The sequence below is a fragment of the Photinus pyralis genome, unplaced genomic scaffold (genome assembly GCF_008802855.1).
Source record: "Photinus pyralis isolate 1611_PpyrPB1 unplaced genomic scaffold, Ppyr1.3 Ppyr1.4_LG8, whole genome shotgun sequence".
NCBI lineage: Eukaryota > Metazoa > Arthropoda > Insecta > Coleoptera > Lampyridae > Photinus > Photinus pyralis.
This window is the reverse complement of record NW_022170819.1, coordinates 25,568,752-25,593,896: the sequence shown is the minus strand read 5'-3', so window position 1 is coordinate 25,593,896 and position 25,145 is coordinate 25,568,752. Positions and strand designations below refer to the sequence as shown.

The 25,145-nt window shown below is 37.5% G+C and overlaps 1 protein-coding gene across 3 annotated transcripts in view; it reads right to left on the bottom strand.

Annotated features, from left to right (window-relative positions):
• The window catches only part of LOC116179364 (myosin-G heavy chain-like), a 155,211-nt gene that overhangs the window by 123,710 nt on the left and 6,356 nt on the right, over positions 1-25,145 (bottom strand). Inside the window, exons 2-3 of one of the 3 annotated variants that reach the window (XM_031499149.1) lie at positions 13,376-13,419; positions 27-1,027 (exon numbers count right to left, since the gene is read on the bottom strand). In XM_031499149.1, coding sequence (XP_031355009.1) covers positions 27-1,024 — 998 coding nt within the window. In that variant the 5' untranslated portion in view covers positions 1,025-1,027; positions 13,376-13,419. The remainder of the gene's footprint in view (positions 1-26; positions 1,028-13,375; positions 13,420-25,145) is intronic. The other 2 variants (XM_031499148.1, XM_031499150.1) reach the window with 2 other exon arrangements.

The window sequence follows — 25,145 nt, the reverse complement described above, 5'->3', positions numbered from 1 at the left end:
GTGAGACTAATGGCGTATGGTGTTACCTCAAAGGTTCACGGTGTAAATTCTGGTGGCCTCCCGTAAAGGGCTTATTGCAAGCCGAATTACCTGGGCAGTACTTACGGACCATAACCTCAATCTTCTGAACGTTTCGATTACTAGAGTCGTCGACGCTTTTTGTAATTCTCAAATTGTCGGCGGGTGCGTAGGTTTTCATTCCGCTTTTCTTTCCCAACCCCTCTCTGTCAGTTCGGATGGGTTTCGATTTTGCAACCTTCTGCAGTTGCCGCTCCAATTCACTTCTTTCCTGGAGAACCTCCAATCGCTCCCTCTCAATTTTGCGCCTTTCCTTATCCAATCGAAAAATCTCGCGTCTTTGACGCTCAAACAGCTCCCTCTCGAACCGCAGCTTTCGCCGTTCTCGATCCAATCGAAACTCAAGCTCGCGCTGCCTCTGCTCGTGACGGATCTTACGAATCATTTCTTCTCTGCTATAGCAGAGGTCTTCCTCCGAGGACTCTCGTCTGTAACCACTTCTTCTCATAGGTGGACGGCTCGAATTGTCGAATTTGGTGGTGAGTGGATCGGGTGAGTGTCGGTATTTGAATTTCGGTTTAAATTTTCTCCACTCCTCGACCGTGTCGATTTGAGAACCGGGCTCGTTGAGGGAAAGCGTAATTGGTCTACCTCCAAGAATGGCTTTGTTCAGTAACGTCACGCAATTGAGAGCGTCTTGTTGCTTTTCCATTACGACGTATCCATAGCATCCCTTTCCATCGGTGACAATTTTTACTGTTTTCACCGGGGCAGCTTTGGTTATGAATCGTTCCAATTCCGTTGCTTTGGTATTGTAGGTCAGGTTTGAGGCCCATAGCACTCCAGATCGTCCATTCTTCTTTCCGCGAGTGGAAGTTTCCTCCACTTCGTTTACTCCTTTATTTTCAGTTTCTTTGGTCCCATCATCGAGTACCATCATGTTCGATAAATGTTCCTCCGGTACAATGCACTTCTCATTCAGCTCACACGGTGCCTTACCAGCCATTTCCTACGAGAGAATAATGTATGGTAAACTAAAGTTCACACAAACAAACAAAAAATCGATTATCTAAATGACAAGTACTCGAATAGAGAACAAGTGAAGAGCTTTCATTCCGTTAGTTTCCTGGCGCGAGCCGATAAGTGCATGTAAAATGAGCGAAGCGAAGTTTTAACGGCGTTTGATCGCATATTACTCCTAGTACCTTCATCCCTTGGGTAAGGGGTTAGCGTCTTTTCATATAAGATATAATGACGTTTATTATTCAACGACAGCTTGCGAAAAGCAGAACAATGTCATCGTTCTCGCGAAAGTGCCACACATATAGGGTAGGGGAATAAGGGGTGGTTTTTCGTTGTTATAAATGTAATATTTGAAAGTTCAAGGGAACAACGGTGGCGCTCCATAATTTAATGCCGTTTAATTGAGTAAAACTAAACATAAATTCCTCCGTGTATTAAATTACACCTTTCGAATGTTGTAATAACGTAAATGAAAATGTTGGGAAGTAATACGGATTTTAAGTCGTTTGCTTACGAATAAATTAACAATGACTTAAATGCGCGCATTCTGTATGCAAGTATAATGAACTTTGTTTGAAGCTTGGTTATATAGTTGATGCAAAATTTATTGGTTCTTGGATCGTTTTTAATATTAGTAAATGCATAGAACAGTCTAGGCAATCGTTCCTAGAATGTCTTCTAAATAATTGTACAATTCTAGGCCTGAAGCATTAGATGCTGATATTTCAAACACGCATAGCTCTCTATACCTATAACAAACAGGTAGTAGACATCTTCCGATGGAAAGGGCCTCGTATGATGAAAGGCCGGCACTTAGCATATTGTTTCCGCCAACCAAATTCAGCCGAAGTACCAAAAACTTAAAAGTCGTGTAATGGATTACAACATTACTTCTTCTCCTCCATCTTGTTTCTGGTCAATCTTCTTATATCGTAATTAATTTTGGGTTGGTTCTTGTTATGCAATTACATTAATATCCCTTAGTTGCTCGTCGGTTAATAATCCTCTTCTGGCCTCTTCAGGAAAAATAATACAGGGTAATAATAATGCCACTAATCTTTATTCAAATTTGAAATGGTTCTTATTTTCTTAAAAATATCGCCTTTGCTGTAAGAGAATACAATTCTTCATTCACAAAATATACGTTGCATATTATTTATAAGTGAAATAAACCCAATGTATAATTAATAAGCGTCAGGTGCTAAAAGAAAATTAATTATATTTTTGTAAACACCCAATGCAATAAAAATAAAGCGAACTGCGTTACGATAATATGTTAAGGATTTAACTGAACTTGTCACTTGGATATGGTTCGGAACGTACGGACCGACCAAACTTCTGGGCGTGGCTTATCTTGGATTGTTTCTTTTATCTGGGAATGAAATTAACTTCCAAACTAAACTCTGCACGGGCCGGTCACAGAATCCAACAGAATTGACAGAGGTGCTGAATTTTCCTGGTTCAAATCCCGACTTGGCAATGGATGTTTGTAAATGTATAGTAGGTTGGATTGGTAGATCAGTGTTAACCGATATCTAGTCCAAAAAGCGGAAAATTCCAAAAAGGGAAAGAAACTGATAAGAATTAAGTTAATTTTAAAATTAGTTTTCTAAAGGTCCGAAGAACATAAAAGATCATAAGAATTTAAAGAGTATGAAAAAAGAGGCGAAGAAGTGAAAAAGCCTCTATGCTTCAACGTCTAACTCAGCTTGCATTCGCAATACGAATAATATTTTTCTTCTAAAAAATTTCCAAAAGAATTGGAAAAGAGCACGTTACTCTTTAAAATTGCCGAACAACCTAACAAAAGCTTAAGAATAAATCTTTAAACTTTTTTAGGTTCTTAGGGGCGTCTGGAAAAAGAGGAATCCCGCCAACCAGAAACATTGGAATTCGAAGATGTCAAACACCTGCAATAATTTGCGTAGTTTTGTTAAAATTATCTCATCTAAATCCTGGTTGCGATAATAAATTCCGTTATCGCTGCGAAAGCTAATTAGTTTAAAGATAAGGACCTGCTATTTGTTTTTTAAAAAAATTATTTTATTTAAACACAGGTGCAGATTATTCTAAGACGACGCATTTGTAAAGGAAGGAGGAAGGAAATCAATGGAAAGGGAGGGAAGGTTTTAAATAAGCAAACCGGACGTTATCGAGGCTTTTTCGGTGGTGGACGTTGAAATGTAGTTGTTTGTTTTGGATTTTGGTGTACCCACCGTATTTGGGCGTATTTTTTCAATATTGACTATTCCATCTTTCAATGGAGTTATTAATTCTATGATGCTTCTGGTAATACGCAAATTTTTGTGTAACTTTTATACCACAAACGATATCAATGTAGCTACGTTTGCTTCTGAGATACAGGGTGCAAACGAAAAGTTTAACTTTTTAGGATATTATCGTAATTTACTACCCATGTATGATCAAACAAGTATAAATTGTACATAACTCTTGTGCAGATAAAACTCTTTTTTTTTTAACAGAAATAGCTTAGTAAATGGTTGGGTTATAAGGGGAAGAGGCTACTTACACACAAACATTTAAAGCTCGCCTGGCATTCATTCAAAATCCTCCGACATTCCTCCATTCTCCAGATTTTGCCTTTGAGAATACTGTCCTCCGACACACCTTTTTCGAGATATTCGCTCTTAAAGTTTGACATCATCAATAGATATATTTCTTCCAGACGTCCCAATCGCCATTTGTGAGTACTCTCTTCCGACAATCCGTTCTGGAGAGATAAGGGAATATATCCGATCGCGATAAGGGGTCGAGGAGGAAGACTATGAGTGGTAGAAAGTAATTCCTTTTGTTGAGACCTTTCATTAGAGTACCATGAAAGATAAAACCCGTTCCACCTCCCTCCCTGTCTTTTGGTGAACTTGATTAGTATACCATGAAGGGCAGAACGTGTGTTAACTCCCCCTCCCTCATTTTCAAAAGTTTAACTTAGCACCACTAAATGCATGCGTATGCAAAATTTGAGACCAATTGGCTACCTACTGCAAACAATTCCAGGACCCTAGGACCATTCCCCTAGAAGTAGTTCAAACGGCAGAAGTGAGACGGATGGACAGATGGACGGACAAAACACAAATAAAGGCACATTTTTGAATTCTTAAAAAATGCGTTAAAAAGAGGTAAAAACTGACTATTTTTAGATATGTTTACGTAGAAACCAATGTCAAAAACCAATAACAAATTGCGAACCACAGTTTTTGAGATTTGATCCAATGTCGGTATTTTTTAAATACAACACCTTGTATATATTAACGTCAATAGTTTTCATTCTTTTTCCTGATTACATTGATTTAATTATAGCCATGAAAACCTTATTTTTTTTACTGTTTTTAAATAGTGGGCCATTCGTTGAGATTTTGTTTTCTGATTGTATCCATGGTCATTAATGCAGCTGATACCAATCAATAAAATGGCTGATGGTAGTAAGGTGTCATTTCAAAATTTTGGAAAATATGATATAATATAATATATAGGGCGTTACATATAAGTATATGTAAAAAGGTAGAACAAACCGAGGGCCACCCCCAAAAAAGTGGTAAAATTTGCAATTCTTCTTTAATTTATTTCTCAGCAACTTTAAGAGATACAACAACTGGCGTAACGTTTTTGAATAGGTTTTTGGGTATACCTTTTCCAATTTTGCAAAAATTTTGTCAAAATTCTTACCACGAAAAGACGCACCCCCAAGTTCTGATTTTGACGAAAATTGGTATCTGGAGGTTTTCGAACATGAAAATCAAGAATCTTAAATTAAATTTTTGAAAATTCGAAATTCCACAGAAACTTTCTGACCCAAAGGGCCAATTTTCAAATAAGTATACCTAACTTCTGTTTGAAAGGCGATTTTTTAAAAAAAACTGTTCGACAATTTTGATCTTTAACTCATCAAGTATGTACACAACAAATTCGTGGAATTTTTTTCGAATTTTCAAAAACTAAATTCAGATTCGTGATTTTCATGTCCAAAAATCTACAGATGCCAAATTTCGCCGGAATCAAAATTTTTTTTCGCACCCTCAATTAGCGGTGCGCTTTTTAGAAGTAGGAATTTTGAAAAAAAATTTGCAAAATCGTAAAGGGGATACCCCAAAACCTATTCAAAGACGTGCCACCAGTCGTTGTAACTCTTATGGTTGCCGAGAAAAATTCCCGCCACGTCAAGGGTGGCTCCCAAACGAAACATGTTGGACCTTCGGTTTTTTTTGAAAGAGTTTGTTTTAATCCCATCTACCAGTGAATTTTTTTTATATACTTATATGTACCACCCTGTATAATTATATAAAAAAAAACATAGGTTGTGACACATAAATGTAACGGCTTAGTTACATTTACAAAGGTTGAAAACCCCACTCGCATTAAATAAAATTGAAACTCCTACGGCACTGGAAAACATTTTACTGTAACAATTAATTATTTTACCCACAGCTAGCTTTTCAAATTCCTCACCTTTGGACGTTTGGCTTTTTATCGCCTCTGGAATTCAAAACCTATGTTTTATTGAATTTGAATACTTATTCATGTGAATTGAATTGATTGACTATATTAATAAAAATAAAAGTAGTCAAATTTCTTTTTTTAAAAGGTTACTTGACTTAAAAGATTGGTTTTGTTTATAAAAAAACTCGTGAAAATTTCAATCCAACAAAGGACTAGTACTGCATTAAAATGCAGCTTCCCAATTAATGAAATCCTTTGGATTCGATTACCATTAAGAAATACAACACAAATTTGTTTCATGCAAATGTTTTCTTGGGTCGGTTTCTTTAGGAATATTAAAGTTACTCGACCACTACTTTAAATAAGTCAAACATTTAAAATAGCTTATAGGTGTTAATGTGGATGAGGCTTCTTTCAGATTAAAATCGTTCTTATTTCGTATTTCGACTTTTCAGCCGGCCTAAAATGGAACCGACGCGCTTTTGAGGGCCAAAGGCATCGCGACAACAGCGCATGTTTTTCCCAAATACGTTCGTCGCTTTATCGCAGAAGACAAAACCCGGACACCTTTCTGGACGACGTGCGTTTTATCGCTATACCTATATACGTTCATGTTTCGTATCAAGCGGTATATGTGTAAATTTCGCTATGCAAATTTGGAAATAAACGTTTTGAAACTGCAAAGCGGCCACTCGTTACACCATACAGGTCTTTTTATGATCAAACACTCTTTTTCGTAGTGTCTCTAATAGTTTCTACAAAATGTTAGCATTCATGATGCGTCGGCGAAATAAACCGAAATAGAAGTCTACGTTTTACGGTTGGGAGAAGTGCTGAATTTTGAGTAGGTAGGTATATAGGTAATAGTTAATCAGCATCAAAACGAGAAGTTGCATTGTATATTAATATCCTGGCGGTTGCACAAAACATGAATATGCATTTATGCATTCGCAATAAATCTGGGCACGTCAAATTAATTACAGCTATAGGCGCGTTTCATCGCGTTTTACCCACGACCATGTACAAGCTCTTCTCTCTAGAGCATTAAATTACTAAAATGGCGTTAAAACTTTGCAGATAATTACACCGACAGACTAGGTGGTATACGCTCACTGATTAGGTACTTCGTTGCGCTCACGACTTTCGGAACTCTGATGCATTACAAGTTAGATTTCAGATTACAACCGCATTTCTGCGGCATCCGACGCCGCGCCGTGCAGATTTTAGACTTTAATAGCGTTTTATACTTAGCAAGGGCGAAATTAGGTTACGGAAGCGGAGCGCCATCGCTTTGGTAGATACGTCGTGTTTAGGAGTAGCGCTCCGGCGATTCGGTCGGATGAAAAAAGAAAGGACCGCGACAAAATCGTAAAGCGAAAAGTTTATTTTACCACCATTTCCCGGCGAAAACAGAAAATAACCTAAATTTTAGCTTGATTGCTTCGCAAACATCGTAAATGTGCAATTAACGTTCTTGTTGAACTTGTTACACAGACGAGGGGGTTAGCTCTTGTTTGTTTTTCTAATTATAACAAATGTTTGCACAGGTATATATGTAACTTCTACATAAGAATACAATGTTGTACATGAAACCTTTCCAAATTATGTTTACTTTGTATCCGATAAAAAGTGTTCGAAATCTATATACTTAGAAGGGTACCCTTAGAAAAGCTTCCACGAGCACCAAACAATTCGAAAATCATTGAACAGTTGAATTCGAGGTAAATTTTATTTTGTATCGGAATTATTGGGTGTTAATCACCTTGTAGTTTATTTATTTATTCAAATTTATTACGTATTAAAGACTGGTTTTAAAATGTGGAAATAATTGCGTAGGATTTATAAAAATTTATCTCCGGTCGTAGATAAGAAGTATTGTTATCGCTGCGTAAGCTAATTTGGTTCAAGATAAGAAAACACAGGTCTTTATTCGAAGACGCAGTTGGCTGTGAACCAGAAAGGGAAATTGTTTGAAATACAGAGACGGACGTGAAACTCGACCTTTAGAGCGTTAATGCGTTTTACAGAGCCGCTTATTGTTTTGATGATTAGTAGTTTTCCGGTATTTAAGTGTACAAAGAAACACGTTGGGCCAGTTGTGTTTACATTGGTTGCGTTATCGTGGAAAAGAAGATTTGGCGAAGCCCCTAACGCGGACGTGGATCAATCAAGGGAGTACGTAGAGGAAAGAAGCAAAAGTGGAAGAGGGATTTGAAGTGTTTAGAAAGAGTCAGAAAGTTATACGAACATCGGAGCAAAGGACAGCAGAGGGTGAGACACAGGAGTGCGGAATTTAAAGAGAGGGAGAGAGTAAATCGATGGGATGAGGTGTGGAAAACGTAGAAAAATAATAGAAAAATTGATGAAAAGAGTAAAAAACGAAATAGGAAGGGCGACTAATGAGAACAAGTTAAAAAGTAATCGTAAACGATTTACATAAAGCGCATTTCCACTTGCATTCATTTCCCATTTGTAAGATGCAACTTCTGTTAAAATCGTAAAAATCCGGCCACAAATATGAAAGATAGCGTTGCACATGGGCAATCCATTGTTGACGTGCTACTTCAATTTCAGTTTATGAGAAGAATTTCATTCAATGCTTTTCTAAATAAGAAAGTTGGAACTGCGCATGCGCAAACCTAAATTTGGAAACTAATGTTAGATTTTCCTTGTTCCAAGCGCCAAAGTATCAAATTTCACTTAAATGCTTCCATAGATAAAAAAAGTTGGCACTGCGCAGCAAAATAAAATTTTGAAACTGGCGGATTTTCCTTTATTCCAAGTGCCTATGTATCAAATTTCATTCAAATACTTTTATAAGAAAAAAAGTTTGCAATTCGGTTTATAAATGGTCGAGATGCGAAAAGGGCACTGTGAATTTTGAATCGATTCGACTCAACTTTTGGCATTGCGTATTATTATGGCTAAATCTATGCCCATATTGAATTTCATGCAATTCAGTTCATAACTAACGGAAATGTAAAAGCGATCGAACATTTCTAAATCTCACACGGACAGATAGATGGACAGACAGACAAAGGAACAGACGGAGAGACCAACCGGCAGGCGACAGATAGCAATGCAAAATTATAAACGATCTCTAGGATCGTTAATAAACGGCAAAGTGTAAAATTATGGAACATGTAAAAAACGGTTTTTTGTTTTTTTTACAATAACTTTTTTTGTAATACAGAAAAAATTCCTTCCTTGGTACAAACTCGACACCATAACGAACCAAATGAAAAAAGTAGACAATAGCTCTTAAGTAAAACTAGTAGCGTCGAAAGTTAGCGGACGGACGGACGGACGGACGGACAAAGTGGCCACAATAGCGCATTTTTTTTTTATTTTTGTGGAAATGCGCTAAAAAGGAAATAGGTAATAATGAAAGAGAGAATGTGGGAAATTGGAAAATAAAAGGAAGGGAAGCGCAATGGGATAAGGAAAAAGAGAAACTGATAGAAAAGAGAGAGAGAAGATAAAGAACAATATAACGTTTAAACGAGTAAAGCTGCAAAAAGGAAAAGAGAGTAAAAGCATGAAGGAAAGGCTACAACAAAGTGTACAAGTAGAGGGGAACGAGAACAATTGAAGTAGGGGAAAATAAAGTAATAATCGCGGAACTGGCATGGAAAAGAAGAGGGATATTATGAGAGGTAAGGGAAAGAAATTGGATATACATAGGTGATGACTTGACGTATGAGAAAAAAGGGTACACAGAGAAATTAGAGAGGTGCCAGTAGATATACAAGGCCGAACCTGTTTCAGTCTTTGGCCATCTTGCGGTGACCTTGAAAAGTAGGTTAAGAATTAAGTTCATCATCATTTGGAAAGCAGATCCTAGTGAAGCTGACAAATTGATTGTCTCCAATGGTCATTTTTGTGTCATATTTTATCTTCAAAGTCATCAGAGATTAATAGTCCCATTTTTGTAGGTCAATGTGTGGTTTAAAGGTCACTCGCCTTCTGGAGATCACCTTGCAAAGTGGGTCAATGTGAAACTCAAAGGTCAACTTGGTCGTTTACTCCACCCCTTTCTCGAAGGCCTCGGAAAATAAGTCAAAGCCTTGTTCGATAGGTAGTTGACCTCTAAACCTCTCCCTCTTTTCAAATGTCAGGCGAAAAATCGAGGCCTCGTTCTGTCGTTCACCCTAGAATATTTGCGATTCAAGTAATGACTTCGAAAAGTTACGTAGATTGCACTTTACTCTTCTAACCTTGGTCTCCTTTTATTGATGCATGTATATATTTTGCACTTTACCGTTTGTATAACCTTCTCTACTTATACATTTACATGAAATATCTTTCGGGTAATCAATTGCAAATTTTGGTAATTTTCGGAAGAGGTAAAACTGAAAGGGCGTTTGACTGTGTTACATTTTACTCCCAAGGACAAGAGTATTCTACGATAACTAAATGGTACCATTTACCTTGAAAATGAAATGGCAGCACAAATAGTGAGGTCGCTGACCTTTGTCAACCTTTAAAATGCCGTTGTTCTTCGTTTTCCCATGGTTTTCTATGTTAGATTTTAAATGCATGATATGTAGTAAATGCCTATCGCAAACTTTGGACTTTGAACGGCGACCAATCTTTAGACTTTGAACGGTGAGCAAACTTTGGACATTGAATGGTGACCAACTTTTGGACCTCTCGTTAACATTTGAGACTACTATTTAGTTTTCGTTTTAGTCCTCGTCAGGAGGGGGACGACGGTATCCGAATTTCACCTTGGTCGAGGGATATCCCTATTATCCCTAAATAGCTATCACTTGCTTTGGTTGCGAGTGCTCAGCGTACGCTACCCATGACATAATTTAATTCGATATGCATGAATGCGGCTTTTAATCAATAGCTTAAACTGCGTTTCAAAACCGCATAAGCAACTTCACCTTGACTAAACCCGCAAGGTCACTATCAGGAGCTAGTGACCTATGAGCTTCATCTTCACCAACATCCTAATGTCATCACCAGGAGACGAGCGACCGTTAACCTTTACCTTGACCTAGCAGGACAGAGGCGAGCAACCTTTAATCAAAAATCCAAAATCCCTCGTCAGCGGGAGATGTAAGACCGACATTTTAACTTAATTTCCAAGGTTACCACCCGAAAATTGCCAAAATTTGAAATCTGATACTCGAAGATTGCCTCGTTGAAAATGAAATATGATCCTACCTCAAAAACTTGACCTGATCATTAACCTTGGTTTACTTTGAAAGTCAACTATGATACTAAAAAAATATTGAGGTCATTGATCCTTATTAACCTTGCAAGTGAAGTACAAAGTGTAAAGTACAAAATATGCACATGTCTACATTTCAAGGTCAAGGAATCTTAGATTCACCTTGCCATATTTTCCAAGGTCACCGACACGTGGCAGTTGATCGTTGAACTTCACTTTAACTTACTTCCTAAGGTCACCGCAAGGTCTCAAGCGGCCTTGAGCTTAACCAGGTTCGGCCTTGTATACCTACTAGTGGCGGAGAGGGATGGGCAAGAAAGTAAGAAATTAATAAGGGATGAGGAAGAATACAGACGGTGTAACAAAGAAAAGGAACTAGTGAAATCAGAGAGGAAAGTAATGTGTGTGGGGGGGGGGGGGTTAAAGATTATCAAAGGTCAGGACAAACTTTTTGTGTTGTCATATTTTATTTTCAAGGCCATCCGAGATCGATGGTCAATTGTGTTACTCGTATCTCGCATCATTTGCCCGACGTCTATGCTCGGAAGAGGTCGCTGATTCATCAAGAACCAATGTTGAGGATCTGGGATTCTGGCTGCGCCTCTCTTATCATTGTACTCTGTAGAAATGATGGCTGGAAATGGAGCAGCAGTGGTCCTGGCAAGATTTATTTGAAATAGAGAGGTTTAGTCATTGGACTACTATAAGTACGTGGATGTTCTGGAATGTAGCGGGAGCTGCAAGTAAATACGTTCGATTCTGATAGTTTGGAAGATGATTTGATGTTGTGGAGAAAATAAAGAAGAGGGTACCGAGTGAATACATATGAAGGAACCAATTTGCGAGGAGGATGGATATACTAACAGGGGTAAAAGAGAGATAAGGGTATGGGCGAAGAAATGAAAGAGGAGAAAGGTATTTAGGAAAGACAAGTAGAAGTGGGAGGAAAGAAAATTGAGAGTGATAATTATATACAACATAGAAAAAATGAAACAGTTAGAAAAGAAAATAGAAAATAGTGTAGATGAACAGGCAACAGGAACAGAACAAGGAATAAAGGACATGGGCAAAGATGGGTTTAGGAACATTGAAAGTTAAGAGATAAAGAATACAACAAAGAGAGAGAAATGTTACTGGAATTATCAGAAAAGAGAGGTGGAGTATTTTAAACGGAAATTTGGAGGGAGAGAGGGACGGAAAATTCCCATACATGGGAGAAAAAGAGAAGACAGTATTTGATTACATACTAGTAGACTGCCGAACTAGATCATAAGCAGATATGTGGAATATTTACAAAATATGAACAATAAACCATTTCCCTAAAAACAAGGATAGAACCAACCGATAGAAATGACTCTAAAAGGGAAGATAAAAAATCAAGAAATGGAAAGATGCAAGGAGGAAGGGAGATATAGAGTCACTGTGGAGACTAAAGGAACAAGTGGAAGAAATAGGAGAGAGTACAGAGAGGAATGGGAAAAGTTGAAGGGATGATAAAATATTTAATATAACGTAGTAACAGGTAAATGAAGGGGAAGGAAGAGATAATAGAAAGGAGTGATGGGACAGAGAGTGTACAGAAGAGAGAAACAGGTACATAACAATGATGGAAAAGAAAGAAAAGGACAACATAAAAAAGTACAAATGAAAAAGCAAGGAAAGGAAGGTGAAGAAACATGTAGAAAGAATGTAGAAGAAAGAACATGTAGATTAAATTTAATTTTCAAGTTAATGCTCTATACGACAGAGCTTTTGATCTATACTATGTACATCCTTTCAAAGTGAATTTATAAGCAAATAGATAATGAAAAAGTTGACGCTACAGGTATCGAAAAATTACTCCTAAATCTTTTACTGCAAAAACAAACAATAAAATGGCGTGTCGTTATTAGTTGGTATTGCGTAATCATACTTCTATATTATATAATTCGTTATGCCAACTCAGTTCCAAATATTGTGCAAATTTAATCAAAACTATCAAAACCACTAACATAGGTCTAGCATTTTAACGATGTACTTAAGCCACAAGCTTACTCTCCATTCATGCAAAGTGAGGAACGCAAATGAAAATAAGTTCGCAGTGCATAAGCTGGAAGGATCCGAGCAAAGAAAATTATCCTCGAAGACATTAACAAAGAGAAACTTGACTAAAATCGGATTTAAGAAAATTTTAAACCATTCACCTCTAACTCATTCCGCCACATTCTAGCTCCCGTATAAAGGGGATTTGACCGAAAATATTTACTGTGGAGGAGAGTTCGATCGTGAAGCACACAGAGAGTGGAAGGAACGTTAATCCCCGTGCGAGATACTCGGGTCAGACGGATACACATTGTAAATTCCCTCAACTTCGAAGTTGTAGCTAAATCTCATAAGCCTACCAGCGCAACTACTGTTTGTAGTTGTACTGATATTTTAGAACAAGGTGTCTACACCGAGGCTTTAATCTAATAAATTTCATACTGGAGCATTCCCTGGCATATCGATCGCGAAATCGCGTCCCTTTCCAATTCTGTTGCCAAAACTCTTAATTGCAAATTCTTTTACGCGAATAATAACGTCATCGATAGTCCCCGTGGAGAATTAAACGAATTTGCATTGACGCCGACAGCAACTCCCCATTAAAATTATCATAGGCAATACATTTTAGCGAAGCCCGTCAACAACGTGACGAAAAATTAAAAGCACACTTACCAAATATGATTATCAGATGAAGTTTCGGCGCCTGAGATGAAAATCTGAAAAAAAATGGCGGTTTGTATAATTTTAAACTCCAATTTACATAATGTACAAAAAAAACCACATGTCGATTATTAAATTGTGTAACCAGACCTCAACAAAGGGCCATGATTTACAATCTGTGCAAAGCACAAAGCTCTTAAGCTCGCACAAGTGAATCTAATTTACTAAGGTCTTTACGTCAACGTATCGCGTGTGTACAATTTGTTTCGTTTTTCTTTTCGCTTTTCGAAATACGAATTTTAAAGTTTGCAATATTTTACGGGGTAGCCACTGGCCTGTGATCCGTGCGGATAAATGTGTAAACAAATATAGCAAACGAGCTCCTGAGTATTGCTATAGCATACGCCAACCAAATTTTAACACTGGCGGTCGATTTGGTTTTATTCCAAATGCCTATGTATCAAAATTTCATTTAAATGCTTTCATAAATAAGAAAGTTGGCACTGCGCATGCGCAAAACCACATTTTGAAACTAGCGTTACGTTTGATTTTATTCCAAGTGCCTAAGTAGGTATCAAATTTCATTTATATACCTTCATAAATAATAAAACCTTTCCAATTCGGTTCGTAAATGATCACGATGCGAAAAGGGCACTGCTAATGTTGAATCGATTAGACTCAACATTTGGAATTATATATTTCATGGCTAGAGCTATGACCATATTGAATTTCATGCAATTCGGTTCATAAATAACAGGGCCATCCTTATTTTTTGGTCTACATTGCCAATTCACGAACTCCGATCTACAAATTCGATAGAGAATCCGCCTACAAAATTTCATCGTAATCGGTCCTTCGTTATCGAGATATCCTGCTAACGGACGGACGGACAGACGGACAGACACCGCAAAATTATAAACTCGCTAGGAGCTCGCTAATAATCGAAAACAAGGGTTAAACCGCGGTATGTCACAGAAGCGGAGTCTACCCTTTCCCTAAAGAAAGTAAAAGGAATGGTTATTTGGTTCCATAAACCTACTTACCGGTAAATGAAAGGAGATGGGCAAAAAATTAATAAGGAAGACCGCAAACAGACAGAAAGGACTAAGGAGAAAATGATGAAGGAATATGGGAGGGAATAGAAAAGAAGAACTGGCGAAAGAAAGAAAGAGGAATGGTGAAGGTACATAACAATGTAACGATAAAGGGCGTGCGAAAGCACGAAGGAATGGCCAGAAAAAAGTAAAAGCTACAGAAAGGAAGTAAGGGGAGAAAGGGGAAAAAGGATGTCGGGTGCAATGGAAATATAAGTGAAAGATAAATGGAGTAACGGAAAAAAGATTCATGAGAACTGAGAATATGAGAACAGTATAGCAACGAAGAGGCGAGGTTTGGGGGGGAAAGGTATAGAAAAAGAAACGAGAGACGGAAGAGAGAAACTAGAAATCATTTTCGAACAATTTTAAGAAACTGAGGCATTTGGAGAACGATTTAGAGAGTAGGTTGTTTTCTCGACATTTATTATCACGGAAGTCCAGTTGGAAAGCGATTCCGAAGGTAAATCCGATACATTTTGACCTAGAGGAAGTAAGGATCCTGATGGGAGCTATAACAAGAGTTGTAATTGACTGTGCCAGTGGTCAGAGAAAGAGAAAAAATAAAGAAAAACATAACGATAATGGGAGTAGTAATGGAAAAAGCGAAAAAAGAGAGAGAGTTCATGGGGAGCGGAGTATACATAGATGACGAATTGGCATATGAAGAAAGGGCACAAAGAGAAATTAAAGAGGTTGTGGCAAGGGAAATAGGAAAAGGCAAGCATCTAAGAGAGGGATATGGGAAACGAATGGTAGATCATGAAGAATACAGATGGAATACCAAAGACAAAAGATTAGTGAGAAAAAAAAGGAAAATAACTGGAGAGGAAAGGGCGGGATTTGGAAGAAGAAAGAAAGTAAGCCGCTCAATTCTGGGTGTTTGTAAGAGGATCGTGGGGATGGTAGAATCATGGATAGAAGAAAAGAATTGGGAGAAAATAACGAACAGGATTCCAAATGAAAGAACCAATTTTCGAAGGGGAACATGAACATGAACGAGCAAAATAATGTGTATTAACGGGGGTAAAAAGGAATAATTGAATGGGGAGATGAAACGCGAAAGGAGGAAGGAATACAGATCAGAGGAGTGGAAGAAATAAAAAAATAAGGTAAATAAGGGCGAGGGGGGGGGGGGGGGGTTGATGGCAGAACAAGAATTCAAGGAAATTGGGTAGAGATCGGAAGAGGACCACAGGATAGAAAATGAAGAGTGCAACAAAGAGGAGAAGTGTTACTGGAATTAGGAGTGAATAGGTTGCTGAATTTGAAACGGAAATACCTATAGAGGGAGATAGGGAGGGGCAATTCACATACATACAGGAAGAAAAGAAAGAGGAGAAAAGAAGGAGGTTGGTAAGTATAATTACTTACTAGTAAGGAAAAAATAATGCAAGGCAAGAATTTAAAGTAGGATTGTAGGAAAAACGATACGATCGGATCACCACAAGATAGAATTGAGTCCAATGGGTAAGTTAAGAAGATCAAGAAATGAAAAAACACAAACACGAAGGGAAATCCAGTTATTGGACAAGAGACACGGTGGTGCTGTATAGAGAAGACAAGAGGAACCAGGAAAGTAGGAGAGAACACAGAAGAGGAATGGATATAAAAGCAATAGCATGGAAACAAATATGGGGGGGAGTAGTTGGACAAAGAGTGTACAGAAGGGAGAAATAGATATAAGAGAAATAGAACAAGTGGGAGGAAAATACAATTAGCGGAGTGGAAACATTTTGTTAAGTTACTACAAGGAAAGCAGAAGAAAGAGGAAGCTATGGAAAAGGTAGGAAAAAAGGAAATTGAAGAATACGCAATATCAAGAAAGTGGATATAGCAACAATTAAAAAGACCAAAGATCGGAAAAGCGGCAGTAAAGGGCTTGGACAGATAGGGTCCAGGAAAGGATAAGAAGTCGGGTAAACAAGGTATGGAACGGAGGCGGTTTATCCCAAGAATTGACGAAAGGCGTAATTGTGCCAATCTTCTACAGACAAAACTGATTGTGTGGGAAATTATAGGGGAATAATGACTCCGGCGTATAGAGTCTATGCAATGATATTGAAGGAAAGGTTGGAAAGAGAAATGGAAGAGAAGAGGATGTTGTAGGAAAAACAAATAGGATTCAGGAAAGGGAGGGAGAACGATCGATTGCATATTATGTGTATATTTATTACACAGATGGGCGGAAAAGGAATTGGGAAAAAAGGGCGCAAAAGTTTTTGCGGTTTTCATGGACTTAAAAGGGCCGTTTCACAGACTGAAAAGAGAATAAGTATGGAAAATGATGGAAGATGGGAAAATTGACAAGGAGTTAAAGGACAGAATCAAGTATAAAGGTGGGAGCATATAGTAATAAGAAGAAGAAAGATAATATGCTCCATGGAATACGTTGACGACGTAGTAATCATGGCAACAGAGGTAGAACAGATAATGGAAATGATAGAAATAATGGAAGGGTATTGGGAAAGGAATGTTTATATATGTCGAAGAAAATGAGATTTGGAAAGGGGGTGCAAGAAAATGAAAATGACGGGAGGAAAGAATAGAAATATTAAAATTTGTCAATAAACCTAAAAACTTCAAAAATATGAACAGTGGCGTACATCTGTATTTAATTAGGCTGCCAAAACAAATGATTTGTTACAATAAATTGTTTTATTAAATAATATATATGCCCCCGATGACTCTGCAGGCGTACGCCACTGACCACAATCTTAAAGTATCTACATTAGCAGCAAACTTTTTATAATTTTGGATGTCATAAAAAACTTCTTTAAAAAAATGTTCTTCTGGAGATAAATGGAGTGTTCAAGACAGGATTTATACCCTGTACAGATCTAATTAGAAACTGTCCCGATTTTTCAATCTAGAATCCATTGGTGAACAGAAATAAAGGGCTTTCCATAAAAAATTAAGTTTTCGCACAACTGCTAAAGTACTCTGCGGTTTATCGAGGTTCTGCGTAAATTTAAACAATCATTAGGGCACCCCGTTTAAAATAATGCAGTGTAACGTACAAAGTTGAGAGTTTTTAGCGCATTTTTTAAGAATAATGTCCTAGAATTTTTTGCAATAGGAAGCCTACACCTTGAAGGTGTGCCAGACGGCCATCAAATTTCGCTGTCTTAGGGGGGGGGTCATAAATTTTTCCTGAGATAGGGCACACGTTCTACACTTCATAGCATTCTAATAAAAGCTCTACCAACCATAGTCCTCCCCCTCGTCCCCTTATCGTGATAGGATTAAGATTGTCGAAGGAGAGTACTTCTCACTAAGTGTAATTGGGACGTCTAGAGGAAATATATCCATTACTCAGATATCAAAACTTGAGCGAATATCTCGAAAACGGAAAACGAGGTTAGTACCCTCACAGGCAAAATGAATCGACAGGGCGAAACATATCTATTGGTGAAGTCGAAGCAAATACTTTGACAACGAAGTGTCGGAAGAGGGTACTCATAAAAAGCAAGTGGAACGTCAGGACGAGACATCTATTGGTGATGTCAAAGCTTTCAGTGCAAATATCTGCACTGGAGTGGAGTGTCGGAGGATTTTGAATATATACCAGGCGGTCTTTAAAAGTTTATTTGTAAAGGGCTTCATCACCATTACTCGTCTACCAAGAAAGTAAACATTATAACCCAACCATTTACTAAGCTATTTCGGTTGAAAAAAAATACGCTTTATCTGCCCAAGAGTTGTGCACAATTTATACGCGCATACTGGATTGGGCACCCTCCATAGGTATGTAAAAAAATTGGGTGGTATACAACAAAACAAAACAAAAGTCATAAATAGGCGATACCCTAAACGGGGGGGACCGAAAAGATTGCAATCTAGACGATCTTCTATTTGCAGAAAAAAAGGTTTAGGGGCCATTTGCATTGAATAGAGCGCGGGGTACATTAATTTGGTTTGGTGAGCCATCTCTTACGTACAGCGAGAGTGCACAAACAAGATGAGATAGGACGAATTACCATAACGATAAATACACACCCTCTTGCTGACAAGTACAAAGCGACATTGCTGAAAAATGAGAGGGGGAGCGCTGCAGTATGTAATTTAATTAATGCGTAATTAGTACACGTGCCCAATAAACAAAGGAATGTTTTCGTAGAGTAAAACGCAAGGGGAAAAAATGGTCGAAGTGTAAAACTATAAATTTTCAACAAGGGAAAGTTGAAATTAATGGCAAGATAAAATTAGCACAAGAGTTTAGATAGTTACAAGATTTACGACTCAAATCAGTTCGAGAAAAACATTTTTATTCAATAGAAGCAATTTAAGTAAAAAGTTTTTCCATCCCTAAATCACACACGATCCCTTTCGTTCCACTATTAATTCAAACCATAATAAGGTTTAGCTCGCTTACGTGGCCCGATTTAGATACCTAAACTGTAGGGATAGATATCATCGCACCCAGTTTAAATCCAGCAACGTTTTCGTTCATTAGAACGTACAGAACCTCGTCGCCACTTACTAATTGCCGCCTAACCGCCAACTAAACTTATTAAAAGGGGCTCAACATTTTTCCGACCAAATTTGCAAATGCGATTTAAAATCGCACCGAGATGTAATCTTTGGAAAATAGGAAAAATCGCTGTTGCATAACAACCTTTCGGAGGATTATTATTAGTATCTAGTGAAACTCGAGATTCATCAGGAAAACTCATCAAATTCAGAATCATTCGCTCAGCCATTAGGGACTACGTTCCTATTAAATGCGAAACAGGGCGAAACCACGATCAGAATTGCTAAATTAAAGCGAGCAAAGCAAATACCGTACACAAAAGTTGCTCTTAATTTGCGCCAACAATAAAAAGTAAAGAGTTGGGGTGTTAATCTTCATTAAGCGTTTGGTCTGGACCACGAAATCGGTTACCGTAAAAATTGATAGTTGTCAGTCGAACTTGTGGATTTACTAAATTAGGGGAGGTTTTTCATCGATCCGGATTTGTTAGCAAAGACATGAATTAGAATGGTCCGTGCCTTCAACAAATGGAATAACAGAGGGGCAAAGTGCGGTAGGGTTGCATCGGAGCGAGTCCCTTAGGAGACACTTTGAAAATATGCGTCCATAATTCACCCTGCCAGCCACAGCCGCTCAGCGCACCTAATTATACTAACAACGTACTGCTGTCTGGCCCTGAACCTTGCGACAACAAGAGAAGCGCACCGCAATATTTATACCGCCATTAAATAACAAAACCACCAAGATTTAACCTCCTAAATTTAATGTTCTACAACCACTCATACTCCTAAGTGCTTCTTCCCGCACAAAAAAAACCTCGAGATCGATTGCGAATATGGCTACCCGGGCCGGTTTCGTCAATAAAAGTCAATTTGAATTTGAAGTTTCGCCACCTCAATCGCCCAAAGTGCTCAAATACAAATTATACATCGCTATTCTTTTCTCACCTGTCAAATAAGATACGAACGAAATTTGCCGGTCTACATTTCCGCATATCTACACGTTAGATACTTTTCGGCAGTTTCTCATTCTGTTTCAATTTTGGCTACTTTTAGCAAACACATTCCCAATCATTCGCGTAGTTTGAATTTTGAAACCGGACATCTCACCATTTCCTCCTTTCCCCATGATTCTTCTGTTTCTATTCCGCTCTTCAGTGCAATCACTACCCCACCTTCTGTATCTTTCTCCCTTCTGCTTTTACCTTTTTCCTTGTCATTGCAAGTTTCTTCTTTCCATTCGTCCACACTTTTGCTGGAATTTTCCGCACTTTCTTCAGTCTGTCTCTGTATCTCTTCTTTTTAAGTATTAATTACAGTTTTTAGTATATGATTAGCCTCCGTGTCAGACGTTAAACATTGCTATTTCGCAATATTTTAGTTGCAGCGCGATTCACTACCCCTTTTATTTGTTTCGTTGTGTTGTTGTCTGTTACATATTTTCAGAACGTGCCCTTCTGAAGACGACCGCTACGACCAGAATTCAAAGGTAATTTTTGATATTTTTGAGGATTACATGATTAAAATTTGATTATATATTGATTTTCGATATCATCGAATTGTATTTATTACATTTGCTTGATATTCACTTAATGATTATAGCTCCGTTGTTGTCTGCGGAAGCGGAAGACTGTTTTTGATATTTTCTCGCACTACGTGTTGATCCCCAATTATTGTTTATGTGCTACCCCTATCAAATATTTTATTCTTTCAACTTATCAAAACCAAAACAAGGATCTCTTAGTCTGCTTTGTTTCTCCCTTTTGGTAAGTATTCTCCCTTCTCTTTTGGAAATGACTAAAGACTAAGTGGCGCCTATCCGGATTACTATTACTACTTTTCCCTTTTGTTTTATTTTTTCTTGTGAACTCCGAGACCACCGTGTGCTTATCTCAAGGTAATTTTGTTACTTTTACCCAAAGTGAACGTAACAATTTCGCACTCGAATTTTCTAAGTTGGAGTTTTCTATTGTGTCCGAAAAACACCGGCTTTGGCCCTTGATAAATTCCGAACTAATTTACTTAGCGCCAAACCACGTGGATATCACTTAGAAATTCCCGATTCGAATTGGTATTTTATTTTCAAATGTGCGGTTAAACTTTCCGTAGTTCAGACGCGAAATAATCAAAATTTTAAATTGGAAGCCAACTGGTCGCACTGATAACCAAATGCAAATTAATCAATTTGAACTTTCTCCCAGGTTTACGCCCAAGTTTCGCTGTGGAATTAACCACGAATCCTCAATTTTTTGCCAAAAGCAATCCCCTAGATTCCGTATTGGTTAAAGCACGCCTACAAAATGGCTTCCTATTAACGCCGACGGCCATCTTTAATCGTTACTTCGTTTAATTAATTCCCGCCCTACGAATCACATAAAAGCTAAAGTACTAAATCATTCCCAAATACTTTGCAGTTTCTCCGATGCTGAAATGACCTCACTCGGAATGCGCGGTTGTAATCAAATAGCGGTAATTAATATAATTAAATATGATCAAATTCTCCGACGTCTCGTCTACAGACATCCAGAATTCATTAAAGAAACAATGCTCTATGGGCATTAAATGATGCAAAATTCAACCATTCAACCAAGTGCTTAAATTACCTTTGAAATTCCACTAAAAAATAATTTATTGGAAAATCGGTCTTCTAAATTTCGACAACCTGTAAATTTTCTCTAACCCTTGAAATTTCAAAAAATAAAATTTCAACTGACTGAATGTGTTCTTAGTGTGTTGGGAATAGTTGGTACCATTGATATTGAGAAAAATATCACTTTTGCTTTTGTCGTTGAAACGTTCTAATTTTTATGAAAGAGTCATCACGCTAAAATTGTTTAAATTAGTTATGTAAACGTCTTTACGCGAATGGGATGTGGCTGTATCCTCTTTAGGTAAAGTTGTTTTCATCTGTTTTAATTTAATTACCTATCTTTGTTTTCCTATATCGCAATCCGAAACCCATTTATTAAGGGGGTACGCAAGTCTGAAGTAATTAGAATTGGGTTTGATTTTTTTGTTTTTGGATATATTTTTCTTTTGTGTACCTGTAGATTATTTGCCAGAACAAAGGTGTTTATATCCACTAGTACCCGAGGATTCACAAAGCTTGTATTCTTATTTTATTTTTAGTTTTGTATTAACTTTTTGCCGTGACTTGTGCACGCCTGACACCCAAACATTTTATGAGCTTTGTCAAGCTGCGATGGTTGTTTCCTTGGAAGATACGATTCGCTTTCGCTTCTCGAGGATTGCTGCAATATAAACCAGGACGGTATACCTTTCAGGTTGAAATAATGCCGACAATAAGTGTATGCCTTCCTAGGTTGCTATATAATGCGCATATGTAGCGTAGTTTTTAAAAATATGAGAATAACAAGCGACATACCCTGTATTTAAATTTATTAAATCTGGTGGAATTTATTACAAAGAGGCAGAGAGCTGTTTTTATTATTTAATTTTAGTCGTAGTTATGTGAAGCAACATGTGGGTGAAGACTGTATTGTGTTTTTAGGAAAATTAGTTAACAATAAGGGGACTTTATCAAAGTAAAATTTAATTGAATTAGATAAGTAATGGCACAGGTGTGAAGTTTAGAGATCCGGAATTACATTGTAAACAAGTACTCGCTCTTCGTCGACCTCCGAAGATAACGAACGGGGTGGAGATGGTGAGGACTAAAACGCTTTGCGCGCCGTTGGACGACATTATTGGAAGTAACGTTGTCGGTAAATTTTCAAATACGATTTTTCCGGCGGTCGGTCAATGTTTTAAAGTTACATTGGAACCCTTAAATTCACGTCTAGTAAATTCGCGTTCAGAATATTTCGCTGATGATAAATTTGTTCTGGCGGCAAGTTTCCTTGAGGGGTACGAGGAGTAGTAAACAAAATAATATCCAAGAGATGCAGATATTTTTAATCATGATAAGATTTGTAAAAAAATTAATTTAAAATCTCGACTCCGCATGCTAATGCAATACGTATATCAATTTAGGTACGTACATACATAAAATCATAAAATTCAATTTACGAAATGGATATTTCCCGATAAAGTTTGCCGAGAAGCGGACTCGTAGCAGCGGAATTAGGTTTAGCGAAAAATGCGTCCACCTATATAGCGCAATATTAATTAGACGAACATGCATCCCTTTTTAATTAACGGCTAAAATTTTCATTAGCTACTCCCCCCTACCTTGCATAACACGAAAAACGTGTCGGCGAAGTGCATTATGCAAAACAGCGAATTCCCGGCGGTTAGATAGTTGTGAACTCTAAATACGGAAAACTAAAAGAAAATAAATTTTAATCAAACCCAATTTATAAAACGCGCGCCGCTTCAAATCGACAACGTTATTTCGAGAGAAAATAGGGCGAAATGGCTTTTTATCAGTTTTAAGGGTAGGTACAGAGAGATCTCTGTATGGGTGGATAGCGGAAACGACATATAAGCAAAAGAATTTGACAGAAGCGCGCCCTAAGGTTATTGATAATAAATTCGCGTGCGCGGAATGTCAAGTTTATGCGCTTTCTAAAGCAAAATTTATTATGAATTTGGATATAGACGGGCGTTATAAATTTTGACGGAAATATTTCCGACGCGAAATAAATTTCGAAAACGGCACCGTTTTTCATTGATAGGCGTGACACGTGAGTGTCATCAATTGCGATTGCGATATACATACTTGGTGAATTCTCCATTTACCTACTTTATGAAGCTCGAATATAAAATTACAACGGTAAAGGTAGGCGAATGAATTAGGGATGGATAAATAAACTTGAATGGCAAACAATAAAATGAGATTCAATTTATGGAAACTTGACGAAATGAAGCAAAAGTGCAAACACTTTACGTTACCAATTAATAATTCCACCCTTAACTTCGGAGCATCGTTTGAACTTTTTCCGAATAAACATTTCGAGTTTTCCAAAAATGTATCGCGAGTGAGCTTTCCTTTCGAATGGCAAAGTGAGATTGTGTACATTTTTTCAATTCCAAAGACTATATTGAAACACACAATTTTGTCAAAAATACACGTTTGAGTGATAAATGATAATTATTATCCAGCAATGCTATTTAGATGCAACCCTTATTTCTCACTACACATAAACGGTGGTGTCTGCACGACGCATCTGATGCATTGTTGAAAGAAGAAACAGTGGAAAAGACACAAAGGAGAAAGTGAGAGCCTATTCTAATGTAAGTAAAAGCCGTACCTCCCCCGACGTCGGCGGCGGCGTATACACTTACATGGCTTGGGGTTAGTCGGGGTTTATTGTCGAACTAAATAGATTTCCCGAAACCAGTTACTGGTAAAATAAACACCGCCACATATTCCCTTTCTGTAATTATTACGTAGGGTGTACGCGATTAACTACATATACAGCGGCGTACATCGTTAACGATTCCTTCGTATATTGCCCATTATTTTGATACCCTTTAATGAGCGGTGGTAGTATAATCTCCATAAAACGCAGCACATGCTTGGGCACATTTGCGAAACTTTACGTAATTGTTGGTCTCGCAATGAAAACTAGACGAGAGGGTATTGGATCTTGGAAATTGTGTGCCTTTCCAATCGGGAGACTAGAAAGTAAAAAACAACATCTGAGAAATTCATTCATTCATTTTTACCCAAAATCGTCCCGTAACCTTCATTTCTTGCCTACTTTCTGTCAGGAAATTTTTTATGTAAATAACTATTATAAGAAACTGCCCTTATGAAATTTTTTTGAATAGTCCGAAGGGCCGATTCCTGCAAAATGTGGTGTAAACGATTTTAACGTTTTAAATGGTCCATTTGGGTTCAAATTACATGTATTTGAAGAGTGCACACAAATTTCTTCCCGGCACAACTTTTGGCAGCCAAAAAACCTCAAAATGTTGGGACTTTTTTCAGTTTTTCACTTAAAACTCGAAAACGGTCCATATTTTATGAGTAACACTTCTTTAGTAAATTAAAGAAAACAAAATTCTGCGTCGATAAAAAAAACAAACAAAATCGGTCCAATAGAAAAATTTTTACACGCGATCAAAAAACACCCATTTTTTCCAACTTTTCTAAAAAACTGAATTCACTTTTTTTTAATGCGTTGTGGCTCCTAAAGGAACGATAAAATCCAAAAGTACCAACAATTTAAAATTGGACCAATTTTTGAAGTTCCTTGAAAAAATGGCCGTTTTTTGATCGCTTGTAAAAATTTTTATATTGGGCCGAT